At 34.9% G+C, this 23,757-nt stretch overlaps 1 protein-coding gene across 6 annotated transcripts in view; it reads left to right on the top strand.

Annotated features, from left to right (window-relative positions):
- The window catches only part of Rundc3b (RUN domain containing 3B), a 146,839-nt gene that overhangs the window by 56,021 nt on the left and 67,061 nt on the right, over nt 1–23,757 (top strand). For all 6 annotated transcript variants that reach the window (XM_045160433.1, XM_045160432.1, XM_045160435.1 and 3 more), the window contains exons 3-4: nt 8,636–8,769; nt 16,092–16,177. In XM_045160433.1, the coding sequence (XP_045016368.1) occupies nt 8,636–8,769; nt 16,092–16,177 (220 nt within the window). The remainder of the gene's footprint in view (nt 1–8,635; nt 8,770–16,091; nt 16,178–23,757) is intronic.

The following is a 23,757-nucleotide window of genomic DNA, read 5'->3' on the forward strand; positions in this document are numbered from 1 at the left end:
AATGCATAGTGCTATTCTAAATGTCAGTTATTTTTAATTAATTTACTTATTTATTTGAGTAAGTGAGAAAGAGGCTGAGAGAAAGACGGAGAAAGGAAGAGAGGGAGAGAATGAGCATGCCAGGACCTCCAGTCACTGCAAAAGAACTCCAGATGCATGAGCCCCGTTGTGCATCTGGCTTACATGGGTCCTGGAGAATCAAACCAAGGTCCTTTGGCTTTGCAGGCAAATGCCTTAAGTGCTAAAGCCATCTCTCCAATCCCCCAAATGGCAATTCTTAAAAAGTTGGAAACTTAGCAAATAAAACATTTTCCATAGAATAGGATTTTAGTCAACATTGGTATACTGATGAATATTTTGCTTGATATCAAAATGCTGTTCTTATTCCAGGAGAATACATGTTGAGGCCAATAAAACTCCTTTTGCAAAATGTATTTGTTTATAACTTGCAGAAAAGCCAACTATAAAAATAAAAAGTATTTACTTTAAGTTAGATATTTCTTAGCCAGAAAGTTCAAATATGACTATGATAAAACAATTCTAAAAATTTAAAAGTTATATGAAACAAATTTTATTAAATCCAAAGTGAAAAGTGAGCAAATTCATTCAGGCTGTTGCTTGGTTTGGGTGTTTTTGTCGTCATTTCATTACACTGAGAAGAAGTAGAAGAGGTCAAAGTTAATGGAACAATCTATACCATCTTGCTGCAGACTTGCAGTAGTACCCTGGCTGCGTCAGTGAATCAGGCCACAACCAGCCAACCTTACTTATACAGTTTAGCTCACATTCATCCTTATGCATCCTTGGTGCATCAAGGAACAGAGAATTGAATTCATTTTATTTATTAGACAAAGGTAGTATTTATTGCTTCAGTAACATGTATCTTTCTTGTTTGGAGTATTCAGTTTGAATCTATAAACTTAAAGGTAAGTTTCTTAAATATCTATGTGCTGTTTAGTTTTTAAAAGAGATTTCCTAAAGTTGCAGATGGCTAGCTCATCTCCAAATACCTCTTCAGGGTACTTTATACTGGTGATGTCTCCCACCACTGAGTTCTGTGGGAGCATGGAATTGACTTACTGGGGAGGGCTGTATCATTTAAGTATATTGCATGGATTTTGCAAAACTTCACCACCAGTTTTTTTTTAAATCCAGAAGGTACAGGTGTTCATACACAAATCTTTAAAATTAAAATTTCATTTTAAACCTATACAATACAAAAATCTGTTCTTTCTTTTCCACATGACCCTATATATTTCTATTAAGTTCTCTTTCTTTAATTATGGTTTTATTACTTATGCATATTGTTGTATTTATTATGACTTTTAATAATATAAGGCTTATTATTACTCATTTTTACGAGTGTTGTTTAGTTACATGCATACGGTGAGCTCAGAGAAGCAGTATGAATTTTCTCGTCACTCAATAAAACATAAATAGGTACAATCAACAATAATTAATTCATCATCTCAAACACTGGTAGAATTATATTTTTAGGTCTTTTCTTCCAGGTAGAATGAATGCCTTTATTTACTCATTCATAATATTTTTATTAATTTTCTTCCATATATAAAATATTGTTGGACTTCTGTAAAATGATCTAGCCTTCATATGTTTAATTAGAAGATACTTATTTTTCAAAGATTGGAGGAAAAGGGAAGGAAAAGGAAACAGAAAACAATCTAAATTCCCACAAGTATTCATGTTAGAGTTATGTAACTATGTATTCTATTTAGAAAGATAATAATTTATAGGAATGGAGATTCATATTATAATCAGTTCTTAATTCAGATTTCTTATAAACCTAGTTATCTCAGTTTTAATTATAGAAGATCAAATTAACTAATCTTTTTTTTTCAAGGTAGGGGCTCACTCTAGGCTAGGCTGACCTGGAATTCACTATGTAGTCCCAGGGTGGCCTTGAACTCATATGATCCTCCTACCTCTGCCTCCTGAGTGCTTCATATTATAGTCTAAAGTGTTCAGTTTTATTACTATTAGAACATTATTGTAAGAATGTGTTTGGAAAATTAATCAAAAGGCAATATTCAGAACTGGGTGGTTTAAATAAAAACCTCAGCCAACAACAGTATTTGGTTTAAAGGGAAAATACTCTGAACTTGTTACAAAAAAATAAAATATTTTTTTGTGTGTTTGAACATCAATTGAAAAGTGTTTAGTGGTATTCACAGTAAGAAGTTGCTATTAAAAAATTTAAAGTGTAGGCTGGAGAGATGGCTTATTGGTTAAGGCACTTGCCTACAAAGCTAAAGGACCCAGGTTTGATTCCTCAGTACCCACATGAAGCTAGATGTACATACAAGTTGGCACATATATCTGGAATTCATTTGCAGTGGCTTTAGAGGCCTGGGAACATCCATTCTCTCTATCTGCCTCTTCCGCTAACTCTGTCACTCAAATAAATTAAAAAAATTTTTAAAACAATTTCAAGTGAAAATTTAATGTCTAAATGTTAATATAGTGATAAAAGTTTTAAGTAGCCAATTCCCTTTAAGTATCTGCACTGTTTTACAGTGATACCATGTAGTTTATTAAACTCCTGTGGGATTATCTTATCCTTCATTGCTTGTTGAGATGAATAGCAGCTTCAAGATAATAAATAATCTTTGATATTTTCAGATAGATAGTATATTGTAATACTAACAGAACATCAGTTATGAGACAAGTTTTCATTTACTGCTTACATTTCTGAACACTGTTGCAAAAGCTGGAGAAGGGTATTTTATATTCCATCATTAAATGGTGACTTACTAGTCATTAACCACTGCTTAGCAGAGAACTACTTCAGAAAGTTTAGCTCTTGTTCTTACATTTTATTCTGAACACAAAATAAGACATAAACAAAATACAGACACATTTTAAGGTGAGAGCCTTTATCTCACCAAAAGATTATTCAAAAAGAGTGGGGAAATGTCTCAGTGGATAAAGAGTGCTTGCTGAACAGACACGAAGACCTGAGTTTAGTCCTAAGCACCTACTCATTGGGACTTACTAGGAAGCCAGTCTGACTGGAAAAAAAATGACAGCTCCACGTTCAGTAAACTGTATGCATGTGCACAGGGGCCATGCATCTGCACGTGTGTATACACCATATAGACCTCTCACATACATAAATGTACAAGAGTAATTTTTTTTAATTTTTTTATTTATTTATTTGAGAGTGACAGACACAGAGAGAAAGACAGATAGAGGGAAAGAGAGAGAATGGGCACGCCAGGGCTTCCAGCCTCTGCAAATGAACTCCAGACGCGTGCGCCCCCCTTGCGCATCTGGCTAACATGGGACCTGGGGAACCGAGCCTCGAACCAGGGTCCTTAGGCTTCACAGGCAAGCGCTTAACCGCTAAGCCATCTCTCCAGCCCTACAAGAGTAATTTTAGACTAATTGGATACAAGAGCTCATGAGTCACTTTCATATATGAAAAAGCAGTAAAGCAGTGTAGTTATAGGTAGTAGTCTTTTAGTTGTAAAGCTTTTTGCCACTCATTTCTGTACTTAACAAGAATTAGAGTTGGGTTATAGGAAGGGAAATGATTTGAAAAGCTTGCTTAATTTTGTCATTGATAAGCAATGCCAGCTTCTAAGAACACTTATAATTGAAAGCATATTATACACATACTCATTGAGAGTGCTAAAAAGGATAATTTTGTTAGTGCCAGTGTATATCTTCACTAAAATAACTTTTCTCCAACACACAAATTAGTCAGGTTTGGAGTTGGATTTTTGCTGTTTGATTTGTTTTTGTGGAGAACATGAAATGTTTAGGATTGGTTATCACTGTCATGTTTATTTATTTATTGTTTATGTATTTGTTTTATTTTGGGGTAGGGTTTCACTCTAGCCTAGGCTGACCTGGAATTCAATATATTATCTCAGGGTAGCCTTGAACTCATAGCAATCTCCTGCCTCTGTCTCCAAAGTGCTGGGATTAAAGGTATGGGCCACCACACCTGGCCCATGTTTTTAAGCAAATTTTGCTTGTGGCCTTGTTTCTTTATCTCCTACTGAGTACTAGCAGTCAGTCTATGTGTAAGAAAAAGTTAATATTTTAGTGAAATCTGAAATAACCATTTGAACACACATTTCATGCCTAAATTTAACTTCTTATATGTACAGAAATAATTTCAGTAAAATTTGAAAATATATTGGCAGTTTAAAAGCTTATTTGAGGGCTCTCACATGTGACTCTACTTTCTTTTAAATCAGATGCTTCTGAATGTGACCATTTCAGTCTCTTAAATTAAGAACTTCACTCTGGCAGGGTTGCATGCATGTAGATTAGGAAGGGAGATACTCAGATCCAACTTGTTGAATTTACAAAAAATACATATACAGTGAAGATACTACTGGTTTATTTAAGGTCTTGCAAGTCATAGTTATATACCATTCTGTGAATGAGTTTCTCACTTTTTAGTGTGAACAATCTTGCCATTATCTTTTGGGTAGAAATCTTTATAACTAGTATAGCATACATATAGAAGTAGTCCCAGGGACTTAGTGGGCACTCTTCTGTACAATCCAGACCTAGGTTTCTGTGTTTTCTAAACCTTTGTTTCCTATTTTAGGCTTAAAAAACAAACAGTAGCTCTTTTTTAAAAAAAAAAATTATTTATTTATTTGAAAGAGAAAGAGGGAGAGAGAGAGAGAGAGAGAGAGAGAGAGAAAGAGAGAGAGAGATTGGGGCACACCATAGTCTCCAACCACTGCAAATGAACTCCAGATGCATGTGGCCCCTTGTGCATCTGGCTTATGTGGATCCTGGAGAATCAAACTGGAATCCTTTGGCTTTGCAGGCAAATGTCTTAACCACTAAGCCATCTCTCCAGCCCAACAGTAGCTCTTTTTTGAAAATTACAAATTATTTTCCTTAGCCATGTGAAATATAAGAGAAAAGAAATTTATGAAAAACAAATTATACCCTATTCAAAGTGCTAGATTCCTGTATGTTCCCTGACAAAGGAAATTACACTTGGTGATGACAACCTGCATTCTATTTTTTTTTTCCCCCTTGGGTACCCATCTCAATTCCCTTTATATGTGATGGAAAATTAAAATAGTGCCCTTTTCTTGCCTTCCTCTGGCTTCTGTTTCCCCTAGTCTTTATTATTATTATTATTTTAGAGAGAGAAAGAGAGAATTGGAACACCAGGGCCTCAGCCACTACAATCGAACTCCAGACACTTGCAACACCTAGGGAGCATGTGTGACCTTGTGCTTGCCTCACCTTTGTGCACCTGGACTATGTGGGATCTGGAGAGTTGAACATAGGTCCATAGGTTTCGCAGGCAAGTGCCTTAACCACTAAGCCATCTCTCTAGCCCCGTCCCATACCTCCTTTTTAGAGAGATTAAGGACAACAGAAGATTTTTGTGATAAACTAATTGACAGTGTGTACTAATCATTTTTTTTTTGAAAGAAGTCAGGCAGATATATATATATATATTTTAAATCATAATATGATCTCTGACAATAAAAGATAAAATTAATTTACTGCAGAAGCATTTTGAGAAAGTAAATTAGAAATGTTGACATGGAGGACTTGAGAGGTGACTTAGAGATTAAAGTACTTTCTTGCAAAGTCTGACAGCCTGAGTTTGATTCCTCAGTATCCACGAAAAGCCAGATGCACAAAGTTGCACAGCTATCTGAAATTTGTTTGCAGTGCAAGAGATCCTAGCATGCCCATTCTCACTCTCCCTTTCTGTCTCTCTTTTAAGTAAGTAAAAATATGTTCATTAATAAAGAAATGTTAAACCAGGCATGGTGGCGCACGCCTTTAATTCCAGCACTTGGGAGGCAGTGGTAGGAGGATCACCATGAGTTCAAGGCCACCCTGAGACTACATAGTAAATTCCAGGACAGCCTGGGCTAGAGTGAGGCCTTCCCTTGAAAACCCCCCCCCAAAAAAAAAAAAAAGAAATGTTAGCTGGGCATGGTGGCATACACCTTAATCCCAGCACTTGGGAGGCAGAGATAGGAGTGCCATGAGTTCAAGGCCACCCTGAGACTACATAGTTAATTCCAGGTCAGCCTGGGCCAGAGTGAGACCCTACCTCAAAAAAACAAAAATAAAAACAGAAGAAATGTTGATATGGGAAAAGATTGATTAGGAATTGAAACTTAATTTTGCATCTTATTCCTCCTCTGTGTTGCAAAGAAAACATGGTCCCTTTAATGATGTGTGACAACAGTAATATTAGCAATAATTAATACCTACTACTTAATCTGAAGTAGTCTCTGCTACTTAGTGCATGTATATGAGCTCATCTGATATTCATGAAAGTGCTGTTGATATGATTTGCATTCGTCTCAGTTTACAGAAGTTGTTCAGATAAATAGAATTAACTTAAAGTCATTTGCTTCATATCACACAGCTAGAAAGTGATGGAATTCAGATTCACCTGTCTCAAAATCCCATGTTATTAATCTACTAGCCATCTGGAAAGTTGATGACATGAAACCTGCCCTGAAGTTAAACTATTTAGAGGTAGTTAACCAGGAGTGTTTTTTTTTTTTTTTTTTTGGTTGTTTTTAAGGTAAGCCCAACAGACTGGCCTGATTTTTAACATGAGAGAGCTAGAGCAAGAGAGGGAGGGAGAGAGAGAACGAGAATTGGCACACCAGGACATCTAGCCACTGTAATCAAACTCCAGATGTGTGTTCCACTTTGTGCACATATGCGACCTTGCACACTTGCATCACCTTGTGCATCTGGCTTACTTTGGATCTGAAGAGTCAAACATGGGTCCTTAGGCTCTGCAGGCAAGTCCCATAACCACTAAACCATATCTCCAGCCCTGACCAGGAGTTTTTTAAAGTCAAAGAATATTAGAAGCAAAGTAAAGTGATGAAGGGAGGTTATAAGTATTCATGTAAACTTCTATTTGTAGGTAGTAATCTATGATTTTTAAAAAGACATTAAACTATATAGCTGTTTTAAAATATGCAGTTAAAGTGCTTTTGCACTTTTATTCACATTGAAGCATGAGTTAATGTATTTGTCTAAAATGTTTGGTGTTTGTAATTTAGTGCAGTTAATACCAGCAATTTTGTGCTGATTTACTCTCTCATTTGTCCAACAAGTATTTATTGAGTCCCTGTGATGAGTCTAACCTAATATGGTGTTAAATGCTAAAGATCGAACTGAAGAGTTGATGTAATAGTGATCATACCACTTATATATGAGACAATTAGATAGAGAAATAATTATAAGAATCAGTTGGTATGGGGATGTAGCTTAGAGACAGATTGCCTAATATTCTGGGACCCTGGATTTCTGGCCAGAAGCACATAAAAAATTAGTATAACAAGTTGTGCCTCCAGTGGACCAACTGTGGAGAACACACGGTTGGAAGCAAGGAGGAAACTTGTTGATTGATCACAATTACATTATTAGAAACCCTAGAGGAATTTTTTGAAAAATACTATTCCTGCTTCCTTCACTAAGTATTTTGATTATTTTATCTGCAGAGAAATAAAAAATGAGTATTTTTTTTTTAAAATTGTCAGGTTTTGCTGCCATGGTTGGGAACTAATCAAATATCATCTTCAACATTGTCCTTTAAAGGCAAGTTGCTGACAAAACACATTTTTATGTCTCTGGAGAGAAGTTATTATTGGGTAAGGGAAATTTTGAGATAAGTAAGTAGCTCGTATTTAAAATATAAAAGCAAATATTTCTACATTAAGATTATCTAGCTTCCCTAGATAAAACTAATCACACTGGGCAACAAAATGACAGAAAGTGTAACTGTTACAAGGAAGTTCTATAGACAAGAATGGTTGGATAGGGGTTCATGACTCTTCAGGAAATATGCTTATTGATTTTATGTTCTTACAGGATAGATCACAGCTCATATTTGAAATATCCATATAAAGGGGAAGAAAAGAATTACCTTTTTTTTTTTTTTTTTGCTATTTTTCAAAGTAGAAAAAGGTTTAAAATTCAACCTTTAAATGAATGCTTAGCCAGTCAACAGAAAAGACAAGGACAATTTCTTATGACTTATCTAAAATATTACCATAGATAGTAAGATATTTTGAGTGCCCAGTTCTTTTATTTATTTATTTGAGAAAGAGAGAGAGAGAGAGAGAGAGAGAGAGAGAGAGAGAGAGAGCGCACGTGTGAGAGAGAATTGGCATGCCAGGGCCTCATCAAATGAAGTTGAACTCCAGATGCTTGTGCCACCTAATGGGATGTGCAGACTTGCACTTGCTTCACCTTTGTGCATTTGGCTTATGTGGAATCTGGAGAGTCGAACATGGGTCCTTAGACCTTGCAGGCAAGTGCCTTAACAACAAAGCCATATCTCCAGCCCCCAGTTCTTTTTTATTTCACTAAAAAAAAAAAAAAAAAAATTGGAGAAGAGGAGACTTTCTCAATGTGCTGAATATTAGTGGTTGATTTTAGAATTTCTGCTGGTTAGTTATCCACTTCCATTCTACTCAAGGTAGAAAGGGAACTATACTTAACAATTCTTTGAAGATCCATGCTCTTTCCATAAGGGCCCACTATATTCATTACCTTTACTTTTTTAGATTTTTATTGTTCTTACATTTTGAAAATTTTCTGGACTAGTTTTCTTTTATTTTGTATTACAATTTATCTCCTGAAGGTCAAGTAACCTGGTTTGGTTATGAAAGTCCTCGTAGCTTCTGGGACTATATCAGAGTGGCTTGCCGGAAAGTCTCACAAAATTGTATCTGCAGCATTGAAAATATGGAAAATGTCAGTTCCTCTAGAGCTAAGGTAAGATATACATAATATGCACTGTCTATAATTAATTATAAGCTTGTTTTACCTATACAGAAAATATTTTAACTATATACTGGAAAAAAAATGTTTCCTCCTCTTCCAGAGGCATGTTTCCTTTTGTTTTTCATCACATATAGCTATTTTAGAATGCTATTGCTTCTTCACTGTTGCATCTTGAATAGAAGAAGATACTAATGTACTCTATGCAAATTTCCTTTGAGGAAGTGTGACAGAATATGTCCTATTCTGATTTCTAGATTAATCTAAAACAATGGCTCTTCACCAGTGTCCTGAGGAATCTTTGGGGGTTTTAGCCTTTGTTTAGGTCCATTATCTCTAAGATTGGGATCTCTGCTCTCTTTGAAGCCCATTATCTCTAAACTATTTGTTTATAATGCCAGCTTGTTATTTGCTTTTCCATTTCCCTGTGTCAGCATTCACACGCACAAGCACAGCAAGAGGAGGTAGAATGGCTGGTGCCAGAGCACAGATTAAGGCAGTGGCATCAAGTAACACGAGTAGTAATTGAGCACTTTCTCATCATATAGAAAGCAAGTATAAAACAGCTTGCCTTGCTCAAAATGTCCATGATAGCACAGTAAGTGCTAATTTTATTTAATTCAGCTTTTGAATAGATATCTCCTTATAGATTCAGAAGAAAGTGGGAAATATGACTGGACATGGTGATTGTCACATGACTGTAATCTAGGCTGGATGAGTCAAGAGGACTGGGCTACATAGTAAATTCCAGGGCAGCCCAGGTTATATAGCAAGATCTTATCTCAAAAAATACAAAAATATGGGAAAATACATGAATTTTTTCTTAGCTTATTGAAATGTGTGGTTGCCTCTAGAAACATACTTGTGTGATTGAATTGTTAACTAAGCTGGGTACTTTAAGTTTTTTCTAATAACATTGATGTTTATATTAGGAAATGTATTATTTAATTGTATAATGTTATTGTTAATACTTGTGTTGGTTTAATTCAAATGTCCCCCATAAACCTGGGTATTCTGAATGCTAGGTTTCCAGCTGATGGAGATTTGGGAATTATTGCCTCCTGGAGGCAGTGTTTCGTTGGGGGCAGGCTTATGGGTATTATAGCCAGTTTCCCCTTGCTAGTGTTTGGCACAGTCTTCTGTTGCTGTTGTCCAACTTATGTTGGCCAGGGGGTGATGTCCACCTTCTGTTCATGCCATTGTCTCCTCTACTATCATGAAGCTTCCCCTTGAGTCTGTAAGCCAAAATAAACCCTTTTTTCTCAAAAGGTGCTCTTGGGGGTGATTTCTGTCAGCAATGCAAACCTGACTTCAACATCCACCTTAAACTGAGGTGTTCTGAATGCTAGGAGACAGCACCTTCAACAAATGGTGCTGTACAAACTGGATAACCACATGCAAGAAACCGAAACTTGATCCACACAGTTCACCATGCACTACACTCAAATCCAAATGGATCAAAGACCTCAATATAAGACCGGAAACTCTAATACTACTGGAAGAAAATTTAGGAAGTACTTTCCATGATATAGGAATGGAAAAAGACTTCCTGAACAAAACCTCAGTAGCTCACGATCTTAAACAGTCACTCAACCAATGGGATCACATGAAGCTGAAGAGTTTCTTTACAGACAAGCATACAATAAGCAAAGCCAATAGATTGCCCACAGAATGGGAGAAAATATTTGCGGGGCATCCAACTGATAGAGGCCTAATCTCTAGAATATACAAAGAACTCAAAATCTAAACAGTAAGAAGTCAAACACCCCACTCACAAAATGGGGCAAAGAGCTGAACAGGCAGTTCACAGAGGAAGAAATACAAATGGCAAACACATACTTAAGAAAATGTTCGTCATCCTTAATCATTAGAGAAATGCAAATTAAAACAACTATGAGATTCCACCTTACCCCAATAAGGATAGCAAACATCAAAAAATCAAACAAAAATAAATGATGGAGATTTGGGAATTAACGACTCCTGGAGGCAGTATATTGTTCTGGGTGAGTTTATGGGTGTTATAGCCAGTTTCCCCCTGCCAGTTCTGGCATATTCTCCTGCTGATGTTGACCAGGAAGTGATGTCCATCCTTTGCTCATGCCATTGCTTTTCCCTGCCATCGTGGAGCTTCCCCTCAAGTCTGTAAGCCAAAATAAACCTTTTTTTTTTCCCACAAGCTGCTCTTGGTCGAGTGATTTTGCCAGCAGTGCAAATGTGACTGCAGCAATACTTGACCTGCCTAAACACATGGTTTCCAAATAATACATGGAATTACAAAATAATGCATAAGTGAATGACTAATTAAAACTACAAGATAGGGCTAGAGAGATGCAGGTAAGGCATTTGCCTGCAAAGCTAAAGGACCTCAGTTCAATTCCCTAGGACCCGCCTAAGCCAGATGCACAAGGAGGCACATGCGCCTGGAGTTTGTTTGCAGTGGCTGGAGGCCCTGGCATTCCCATTCTTTCTCTCTCTCCCTCTCCCCCCACCCCTTCTTTCCCTCTCAAATAAATAATTTTAAAAAATCAAAAAATATAGCTACAAGATAAACCATGGTATGATACAGTATTAGAAGTTCATTTTTAAAAATATTGATGTAGCAACTAACTTTTAAATATTATCATTTGCTAAGTTTTGACTTAGCATAAAGAGAATCTCCACAAATGTTTTAATCATTAAAAGAGTTCCTGAAGGGCTGGTGAGATGGCTTAGCAGTTAAGGCACTTGCCTGCAAAGTCAAAGGACCTAGGTTCAATTCCCCAGGACCCAGGTAAACCAGATGCACAAGGTGACACATGCATCTGGAATTCATTTAGTGTGGCTAGAGACTCTGATGTACATCTCTTTCTCCCTCCCTCCCTCTCCCTCTCCCTCTCTCTCTCTCTCTCTCTGTCTCTCTCTCTCTCCCTTCCTCCCTCTGTCTCTCTCACTCCCCCTTTGTTAAATAAAATAAAAAGTCCCTGAAGCCATGCATAATTAAAAAAATGTTTTGTTTATTTATTTGAAAGTAGAGAGAAGAGAGGTGTAGAATGGTCATGTCAGGGCCTTAAGCCACTGCAAACAGTCTCCAAATGCATGTACCACTTTGTATATCTGGCTGTATGTGGGTACTAAGGAATCAAACCTGGATGGTTAGGCTTTGCAGGCAAGTGCCTTAATCACTGAGCAATCTCTCTAGCCCAGCCTTGCACATTTTTGCATACCTGTAATCCTATATGGCTTGTCAGTTTGAGAGACTATGTAGTGAGTTGCATGTTAACCTGGAATACAGGGTGAGACTCTGTTTCTAAAAAGAGAGAGGAAAACAAAAAAAAGGGAAGAGATTTCCTTTTCCTATTATCTGTGTGAAGCAAGAGTATCTTCATGCACTTCAACAAAATAACTGGTAATTAACTTGAAGACAACATGTAGCAGAACCTTTTCTCATTAATACTTTATACAGAAAAATAATAATTTTATGACCATGTTATTTATACTAACATGTAATGGGCTATTATTTTTTATGTTTTTATTTTGGCTATTATTTTTGAATTACCTCATATTCTAAAATTTTCTAGGTTTACATTATAATGCAGTAATTATTAGTAGATATAGCCCACATAAAATATCTTTTACAGTCCTCAGTAATTTTTAAAATTATAAAAGCCTGAGCTGCTGAAGTAAGCTATATTAGTGATAATTCACAAATTTTCTTCATGTTTTTATTGTGTTGTGGAAAACAAAGATTTACAGTTTGATCATCAATTCACAATTAAGATCATTATTTCAGAATTTTCCAATTGCAATTGTATCTGGGTTAAGTTTATGTTTTACTTTCATGTTTTCATATGATTTAGAAATAATATTTTGATTACTTTAGATTAAAGTTAAAAGATTAGTTATAGTTTGGATGAGTCAAATCTATGCAAGTAAAAATTTATGGTATATAAACTTTCTCATTTTTAAATTTAAACAAGTGATGTGAACATGACAAGTACATTCCAAGCCCTTCAATAGAGAGTGGAATATATTTATAGAACTTGCATGTCCTCATTGAGAAGTCAACAATCTTTAGAACTGTAGCATTTTGACTGAAGTTGGGGTGGACCAAAGAATCCTAAGCCCTTGCTTCCCAACTCTTAATTAGGCTCTTGGGATTAGTTCCTGTACAGGAAGTCACTCAGCAAAGACTTGTAATTGTTTTGTAAAGAACTGGTGTTGAGATTCAAAATAACACAGAAAATCCATGTTCTGAGCCATGGCTTTTGTTGTTGTTGTTGTTTGTTTGTTTGTTTAGTTGGTTGGTTGATTTTTTGTTTTGTTTTGTTTCGTTTTTGGGTTTTCAAGGTAGGGTCTCACTCTGGGCCAGTCTGACCTGGAATTAACTATGTAGTCTCAGGGTGGCCTCGAATTCACAATGATCCTCCTACATCTGTCTCCTGAGTGCTAGGATTAAAGATGTGCACCACTACGTCTGGCCTAAGCAATGTTTTTATGTATTCATTTTGTTCAAATTTCTTCCACAGATTCCATTTAGTGGAAAAAGATCTATGATTGGTCATGCTGTGAGAAGTTTGCATCAAAGATGGCTTTATTCATCATAGTTAGAAGAGTAAAGTGCTCAACCTACTCAGTAGATGACTCCTACCAAGTGTCAGGATTGAAGGATTCAGCAAATGTCTGAATTGCAGGTTTATTGAGCCTTAAGAAGCTGCTGTCTTGATTGACTACTAGCGTATGTCATATTGTCATTCTGCCTTGACACAAAGACAAAGAATCACCAGAATTAAAGCACTGCACTTACCTGATAAGCATAAAGCTGATAAACAGCTTTAGTTTTTGGTAGTACATAAAGGGACAATTTGATTACACTTTAGTTGTGCAGAAGATAGTTGAAACAATGAAAAATATAAATACACTGTGGAACAATAACCAGTTTAGTACAGAAGTGTTCTTAATGTGTGTGGGTAGGGGATACTAGGGATTGAACTGAGTAAGCACTTTGCTACTGAGCTATACAGATAGCCTCGTTCCATTAATTGAACTGATTGATTTGATTATGTGTGTTCTGACACTGCTATGCCACTGACACTTATATTATAGGACTATGTCACCATGGGGAATTTGATATTTTAATCTATTTAATTTAATTTTAATCTCTAGATTAAAAGGAATGTAGAGTTTTTCCTTTCTTTGGCTGAGCTCAAGCTGAGCCTGTTTCCTAGCATCTAAACATATCCTAACAATATGTTAGAATATTTGAATTTAAAATCATGTCTAAAGTCTTTCCATCTAAGGTATATTGTGGGCTGGAGAGATGGCTTGTTGGTTAAGGTGCTTACCTGCAAAGCCAAAGGACCCATGTAAGCCAGATGCACCAGGTGATGAATTAATCTATTTCTCAAATAAATAAATAAAAATAAAATATTTTTAAATTATAATAAGGTATATTGCATTGCTTTTTTTCCTTAATTATCAAAGGTAATTGGGACATAGGATTTCTAAGCATAAACTTATTTAGGTTCCAGACTGTATTCCAGCCCTCTTAGTAATGGCTTAATCTCAGTAGATAATTTACTTCACTTTGATAAATTCATCTGAATCTTCTGCTTCCTCTCTTAAGCTAATTATCTGTAAGCATATTTATGACAACTAAAAAAAAAAAACTCTTGGTGAGTTTTTAGTTACTATTACTGACTTTGTCCATATTTCATTATATTTTCTTAATATTCCAACTATTTCAAGTTCAAGAAATCCTTTCTGTACCTTTAAATTTTTTTCTTAGTCTCAAATACTGTTCTTGAGTCATTCTTATATATCTTTTGATTTTTTAGAGCAGTTCTTATTTTAGCTAGCTTTAGCTTTCCTTCTTTGAAGTTGCCTGTGTTTATATATATTTTCTTATTGAATTTAACATGCTAGACCAATTAATGTATACTCTAGTTACATTAACTAGGGTATATACATCTATCCTTGAATTATAATTTAAAATTATTCCTACCGTTATGATTTATTATATTCATTCATCATAAATAATGAGGTGAGAAGAAATACTGGGTAAGGAAGATAATGGCTCAGCAGTTAAGAGCACTTGAAGCTTATGCATGAGGGCCTCTGGAGCTAGAGACTGCCATGTTTGACTCCTCAAAACTCATGTAAAAATCTGGACATGGCCACACACATTTGTAACCCCAGGCAACAGGCTGCAGAAACTACAGAATTTCTGGGGTTCACTGACAGATAGCAGCTCTGGGTTGAGGAAGAAATCCTGTCTCAAGGGGACATACAATACCTGGGGTGCATGCAGCTGCACACAAGTGTGCATATACCACACATACACACCACTTATATATAATATGCAAATATAAATTAATTAAAATTTGGGGAGTATTAAAAAAGGATTAATATCAACTGCTGAAAAATGTTGTTATGTTTGGTAAAGTTATATGCTAATAAGAATTGTTTCTATGATTGTTTGCCAAAATGTGCCAATTCATTGAGGGTTTTGTATTATTGTATGTGTAGTACTAGAAATTAAATGAAGCCTGGAACATGACAGGCAAGTATTGTATCACTGAATTATTTCCAAAGTCCCTGGATATTTTTATAGTCTAAATATTTGGTGATAAATTTTACAATTCTCAGATGGGGAAGGCTTAAAATTTAATAACTTATGGTTGGTATACATGATTATTTATGTAATGTAATTTGTTGCCAGTAATATGAAAGCCTCTATCTGGAAGGATAAGAGGAAATTTTCTTAAAACTTTAATGCTAGAGTTAATGAAGAAGAACTCTGTTTCTTATGTGTTATAAGGTGCTTGCTTAGCATGTTGCCTTTGGGTATTTAAGTAGAATTATATCTTATCATTCAAAATAAGTGTCTAATCCAAGTAAATCATTAATGTTTTGTCTCATCAGGGGACAGACTTGGTTTGCTAAACCAAAAAAAAAAAAAAAAATCAAAACACATACTCGATGTGAGTTTACCTACTTTATCAATGTAGATATTTTTGTAGTTTGTATTTTTTAAAGTTATTTACTTATTTATTTGAGAAAGCAAGAGAGAGAAAGGATGGGTGTGCCAGGGCCTCCAGCCACTGCACACAAACCGTAGACACATGTGCCACCTTGTGCATCTGTCTTACATGGGTCCTGGGGAATTGAACTGAGGTACTTTGGCTTTGCAGGCAAACACCTTAACCACTAAGCCATCTCTGCAGCCCCATTGTTTGTATTTTCAATGAGTTGTTCCTTGTGTGCTAAGATGCTTACACTTTGACAGTATGCTGGGTAAAATATGTTTTTCTTACCTGATTATTTCTTTTACCTTTTAGGGTAGAGCCTGGATCAGAGTGGCACTCATGGAAAAACATTTATCTGAATACATCTCTACAGCTTTAAGAGACTTCAAAACAACCAGGTTAAAAAGTCCTTTTATGTTCTAATATTTATTTGAAACTTAAAAATAACAACAAAGTGGGGCCATTTAGTCTGAAGTTCGAAATTTTTATTAGGTCATCTATTCTTACTGCTCAGATAAATCTACTGTCTTCTTGGGAATATTATTTGTCAGCCATACATATATATCTGCCTTGTTGATTTATGTACAAGGTACACATGCATGGAACATAATTTTCTGAATGATTTCTGTCTATGAAGTCATTATGACATCTTTACTCTTTTCATACTATAGTGTATTTTTTGTTGTATCTTGAGAAAAGTATAAATGCATCATTCACTTCTTTAAATCTCGTATCTAGCTAGTGATTGTCTTTTTGGTGCAGTCTATGTCAACATTGCATTTCTTGAGTTATGTAGACTTTCCCTGTGAAAGCCAAGACCTTATTTAATGCTTATAATGGTAATGAAAGTTCAGATTTGGTCAATAGTATTCCTATTTAGCTCTGGTCTACTGATCTATATTTATTGCTTTTGAAGGAAACCACTTTTCTTTATATCAAACGTATTTGTAGGAGCTGAGAAGATTACTCAGTGGATAAGGTACTTGCATTGCAAGCATGAGAACCTGAGTTTAAATCCCATTTAAAATCCAGGTATGGATATGTGTGCCTGTAATCTCATTGCTGGGAGGCAGACACAGGAGGATCACAAGGGTGTGTTGGCTAGCCATTCTAGTAAAATCTGAGCTCAGGGTTCAGTGAGAGACCCTGACTCATAAAAGAAGGTAGAGAGTGATTAGTAAAGACATGTGATGTTAACCTCTGGCCTCCACACATGCACAAATGCATTTACACATACCTGCATACACATGCACCCACATACATGAAAAGATATATACATATTCACATGTAAAAGAAGTATTTTTAGGGGATGGAGAGTTGGCTTAGCAGTTAAATCATTTGCCTGTGAAGTCTAAGGACCCAGGTTCAATTCCCCAATACAAACGTAAGCCAGATGTACAAGGTGGCGCTGGGATCTGGAGTTTGCAGTGGCTAGGGGCCTAGCATGCCCATTTTCTCTCTCTCTCTCTCTCTCAAATTAATAAATAATCTATCAAAAAATAATTATTTGTTGATGAAAACAAATTAATTATCTCATATCTTTAGGCATACAATATATAATGCCATAAGCCACCATAAAGCCAAAATTATTTAGGGTTACAAAAAACTCCAAATTTAGTTATTTAATTGCTGTACCATATTTCAAGTACTCCATAGCATTTGGCTAATAGCTCAAATATAAATTATTTTCTTTCTCACTGATAAGAATGTTAGGTAGCACTGATGTGGATATTTATAAATTAAAATAGTTATGTATTTTTTTATTAATCATATTTCTCAAAAAGAAAATAACATAACAGGAATATGCCACTTTTAATTTAAAAAATTAGTCACAAAACACTTGTATACATCTGGAATCCTACTTCTGTTTTTATTATTGGGAACTTTAATATATGGACTAGGATCTTGAGTTCTATGTCTTGACAAAACATTTAATGTTCTGGATTTTGAGAAGATCTGAGAATTTATTGTAACATTCTTTTAGTTACTGTCTTATAGAGATAATAGTGTTTTATTTATATGCCATTGTCTTCATGGGTAATAAAATAGTAAACTTTTAATTTGGGAAATACAAAAACATATGATGACAATAAATTTATCCAGCTGGAAAGATTTATATATACAGAGCATTTTCATAAGGGAAATCTGATACATATTTATTAAGTTCTTTTTAAGAAACTTGATATTCTTGTGATATTTTAAGGTGGATAATGAAATGACTGATAAACACATGTTTGAAATGAATTTAAAAAAATGAAATATGTATCATTACTAGTAAAATAAGTTTAATTATGAAAGCAAAACACTAAAGATACCAGGACTGGAAATTAAAATCAGAGCACATTGTCAAAATTTATTAGACTAGACCTAAAAACTCTAAATTAATTAAATGAAAACCAAGCTTACACATTAATAATCTCGTGAACTATGGTATTTCATCTTTTCTAAATAGAAATTAAAACAATAATCTTTCTTAAGTGTTAATTCTGTTTCTTAGCTTAAATGATTGGGTGTGGTAGAAATAATTTTTGAATAGATTATTTTTAGAACAAGTAGTTCAAATATTTAAAAGGAAATGTTCTTTTTTGCCTTGTCCTTAGGTATTACCCATGTTCTTTGATAGAAAGGAAATGATTCAGCTTTAAACAAAGTCAATGAAGTAAAAATATTCTTATGCTATATACACATATTCTAGTCAAGCAGAATATGTATGTATGCATACACACACATATTCTAATAAAAGTGCTTAAATGTGGATAGCATGACTTTACTAACCACAAGATGAGAAGAGATACTTTTTTCATATTCTTCTTAGAGATACTATTATATAGTAACTAAACGCAAAAACTAAAATAGAAACTAGTATTTTTTGTCACTGTTTGTCATTGTCTTTGAAATGAAATCAGATAAACTTTTTAATTACTAATGAATGTGAATTTAAACTTTTGACCAAAAAAATACATGTGGAAGATTAGGTTTATAAAATATAAGCAACATATTGAAAGGAAAAGTTGTACTTTACCTTTTATCTGGATTATTATCTGAGGTAAATGCATATAGAAGGAGAAATTATTTCCAATCCGTTAGGAATCCAGAGAGTACCTAAACAAAAGAATTTCTTCTTATTCTGACTTCACAAAGAAAAATGATATCCTTTAAAATAGTGACAGCGTTTTCCTCAGTACAGCAGGAGGAGCTAAGGTAGGCAACTTTGCAGACACTATTCTGTGAAAATCTAAGGATAAATGTGGGTGGAGTAAGGGTGGGGAACTGAAAAACAGTAAGTTTTCTTGGAGATAATGACTGGCTACCAAGTATTAAAGAAATTTGTGTGATCTTTTTTGTTGAGGGTGAAGATATCTTGGAGAAAAACAGAAAAAGAAAAACAAGAGCTACTTTGAGGAATTCTGTGGTTCAGGGATTTGGGTATTATTGGGAAAAAAATCAGAACTGAGGAACAGGGAGAGTGAAGATTAGAATCTAAACTAAAAAAATAAAAAAAAAAACTGAAGAATTGCTTTGCTAGGTTGCTGGGTACTAGGAAAAACTACAAATGAGAAATAAAGTAAAGGCTGAATTAGTTTGTTCAGAGTTTTCATTTCTGTCTACCCAGACTAAAAAATAATCAGAAACACCAAACTAAAATTTATAAATGTGATATTAGAAACAAGATTGAAAACATTTTGGAAAAATAATAAAGTAACAAACATGGACAAATTTAGCATGTAGAAGATATGAAGTTAAGATAAGCTTCATAGAGACCCATGCATAGAAATTACACTACAACCAGGTGTGGTGGAGCACGCCTTTAATCCCAGCACTCAGGAGGCAGAAGTAGGAGGATCGCCGTGCATTCGAGGCCACCCTGAGACTACAGAGTTAATTCCAGGTCAGCCTGGGGTAAGGTGAGACTGTTCGAGGCCACCCTAAGACTACAGAGTTAATTCCAGGTCAGCCTGGGGTAAAGTGAGACTCTACCTCAAAAAAAAAAAAAAAAAAAAAGAAAGAAAAGAAAAGAAAAAGGAAATTACACTACAGTATTTAAATAATACTGATAGAAGTTGTATTACTAAGAAGTTAATCTTTATAATATTTTAGTGTATATGGGAAGAAAGTATAAGACTTTGTAAATTATTGAGCTAATATTAAATGATAATTGGAATTCTCAGTTCTATAAAAGCATGCAATATAAAATAGTAATAAAATAGTATAAAAATAGTAATATCACAAATTTTTTAATAGCCAAGAGAATGTTGCAGAATCTTAATATGCTAAGTATTTCATGTTAAAATAATCTTCTTAGATCTAAGGATGTGCTTTCCATGGTCCCAGTTAATTACTCATCATCTGAAAATATTACATGAAAAATTCATGCACTTTAAATAACTTTTGTTGTAGTTTATTATTAATAATTGTATATTATTTTCAATATCTTACTGTGGCTAATGTATAGGTTAAAATTTCTCATAAGCATGTATGTAGAGGAAAAAGAAGTTCTTTGACCTACAAGTGGAGTTATAGCTGAATAATCTTATCACAAATTAAAAAAAAATATGTCAAAAATGCATTTGGCTCATCTATCCTCCCAAGCATTAGAACTTAGTCTATTCTACCATCATATTCTTCATATTCTCACATAATCCTGTGATTGAGCAAAACCATTTTAAGCAAGGTTATTTTATATATCGTAGCCATGTGATTGTATAGCTGATGGGAGCTCAATTATGGTCACTGCCCAGAAGGACAAAGTATTGTTTGCTATATTTCTACTCTGGAAAGGATAAAAATTCCAAATCCAAAGTATAAGTTTCTACTGAATATATATTGTTTTCTCGATTACCCTTAGATCAAAAAAATTTATAATTGCACCATCATAGATTGAGGACTGTTTGTATAGACTTTGATATTATTCAGTTTCAGGCATTTGGTAAGTATTTCCTAATGTATCCTTCATGGATAAAGAAGAGCTACAGCACTTACAAAGATTAAAATAATAAACACTAGGACTGGAGAGATGACTTAGTGGTCAAGGGACTTTAAGGACCCAGGTTCGATTCTCCAGGTCCCACTTAGGCCAGATGCACATGGTGACGCATGTGTCTGTAGTTCATTTGCAATGGCTAGAGGCCCAGGTGCACCCATTCTCACTCTGTCCCTCTCTCTACCTTAAATAAATAAATAAGAAAAAAATGATAAACACTATCAAGAGTTTCTTAGAGGGGTGCTGGAGAGATGGCTCAGTAGTTAAGGCCCTTGCCTGCAAAGCCTAAGGACCCGTGTTTGATTCCCCTCTGCCTATGTAAAGTCATATGCATAGTGGCACATGCATTTGGAGTTTGTTTGCAACAATTGGAGGCTCTGGCATGTACATTTTCTCTCTCTCTGTCTCTTCCCCCTCCTCTCTCTATCACTACTTGCAAATAAGTAAAAATGTTTTTTAAAAAAATAAAATATTTATGAAAAAGAAGTTGGTTTTTAGTTGACCTATACATAGCCAATGCAAACCTCCAAATGGATGAGGCTTAAATATAATACTGCTAGAAGAAGACAGTTATAAATTTTTGTATTGACAATAGTATCTTTGTCATTATCATAAACATTTAAGGCTATGAGAGTCATTTTATATTCAAACCACCACTCACAGTGACAAATACATGTATGTGTGTGTATATATATATGTATGCACACACACACACACATACACACCAACACTAAAAGAGACCCTGTTCCAAGCAAGGTAAAAGGAGAGTACAAACATCTGAAGTTGTCCTTGGACCTGCACATATATTCTGTAGCATATGCATGCTTCTAAACATAAACACCCACACACTTTATACCCATATGTACATGTATAGACATACATACACATAGTAACATAAAGAAGAGTGTACTTAATAAGAACTGTACATTTCTTCTAGAACACAGTGATATCACAAAATTGCTTATGGCAGGCATAGTGCACACACCTTTAGTTCCAGCACTCTGGAGGCAGAGGTGGGGGATTTCTATGAGTTCGAGGCCGGCCTGAGACTACATAATGAATTTCAGGTCAGCTTGGGCTCAAATGAGACGCTACCTTGAAAAAACAAACTATAAAAATAAAACCAATAATAATTGCTTGTGTTTTTTCTTGACATTTAAGTTATAGAACTGTATTTAATAACATCCTTTACTATTCAACTATTTGGAAGATTTTATGTATTTTTATCTTAGTACTTTAAAATTTTATCATTGGAGGTCAGTGAATTTTTTTAGTTAAAATGTTCTCATAAAAATATTTTCTCTAGACGGGCTGGAGAGATGGCTTAGCGGTTAAGCGCTTGCCTGTGAAGCCTAAGGACCCCGGTTCGAGGCTCGGTTCCCCAGGTCCCACGTTAGCCAGATGCACAAGGGGGCGCACGCATCTGGAGTTCGTTTGCAGAGGCTGGAAGCCCTGGCGCGCCCATTCTCTCTCTCTCCCTCTATCTGTCTTTCTCTCTGTGTTTGTCGCTCTCAAATAAATAAATAAATAAATTTAAAAAAAAATATTTTCTCTAGAACAGAAAATATTTTTAAATGAGAAAAAAAATTCCTTAGTGTATACCTTACTATTATTAAATGCCAAAAATACTTTACTCTTTGCTTAGTGACTGTATAACCGTAGTTATATAAGCAAACTTTTAAAATATTAAAAACATAAAAAAGTTGAAGTTTTATGAGCTTTTGAAATTTTGGAAAGTGATAGTAGTCAGGTCTTTTGTAAAAATGACTAATAAATTCATCATACTAACAAGATGCATTAATTTTTCTAACTAATCTCTCTCTTTAAATACACATGAATGACTTTATCTTCAGTTACATGACCAAAATATCTGCTCAGATTAATTTAATTCAGTATTATAAGCATATTATCTCAAACCTGAAAGTATATCTTTTGCAGTGTTTTTTTAGCCAGAGCAGTGATGAAATATTCAACTTGTCATGGGCAGTCCTCATAGCTAGCCCTTTTATTTTTCCTCTCCTCCTCACAGCTGCATTATACAAAATCAGTATTGTGTGGTGTAATGCTTGAATTATGGTTTTATTTGAATGGAACTTTGTGTCATAGTTTGAGCCTAGTAATTTCACTTATCCTTAAAATTTGACACATTTACTAATGGATTAAGTGAAAAGCTCCTATAAGAGAAACATTTAAAAAGACTTCTTTAAAAAAAAATCTCTAGGGCTGGAGAGATGGCTTAGCGGTTAAGCACTTGCCTGTGAAGCCTAAGGACCCCGGTTTGAGGCTCGACTCCCCAGGACCCACGTTAGCCAGATGCACAACAGGGTGCAAGCATCTGGAGTTCGTTTGCAGTGGCTGGAAGCCCTGGCGCGCCCATTCTCTCTGTCTACCTGCCTATTTCTGTATCTCTCTCTCTCTCAAATAAATAAATAAAAATAAAATATTTTTTAAAAAATCTCTACAACAAGTTACTTTTTTTGTTTCAGATTCTTCAGTAGTCCTTAATATAATGTTAGCATCAGGATACAGGCAAGAATAGTCTCACCTGACTCATAGTATATAATTTCAAGCCAAATATGGTAGAGTGGTTCATAATGAGTGATAAAAAAAAATAGACCTCCTTACAAAAGAAATAAAGGAATTGATTCTCAATATTAAAATCAGAATTGTTTTCCAAAAAAATAACTTTCATTGAATTTGATTGTGTAGAACCATTGGGATGAAGTTGGTAGTGTAAGGCAGTAGTAAGAGGAGGTGAAGAAAGGAGCATGTTCTGAATCATTTATAGCGGCACACAAGCTGGACCTGCAGCCTGACTTCCAAGAGGGTGAGGGGATGTCATACTTTGATGGGCTTCTTTTACTTATGAAACAAAGTATGTAAAAGTTTCCATAGAATATATGTTAAATTCTTTTTACATAGCAGTTAGAATACAAATTAGAATGAATGGGTTCCAGACAGAACCCTAATCTGCAGAAACAGTCCAACCAGAATCTA

This window comes from Jaculus jaculus, chromosome 10 (genome assembly GCF_020740685.1).
Source record: "Jaculus jaculus isolate mJacJac1 chromosome 10, mJacJac1.mat.Y.cur, whole genome shotgun sequence".
Classification (NCBI taxonomy): Eukaryota; Metazoa; Chordata; class Mammalia; order Rodentia; family Dipodidae; genus Jaculus; species Jaculus jaculus.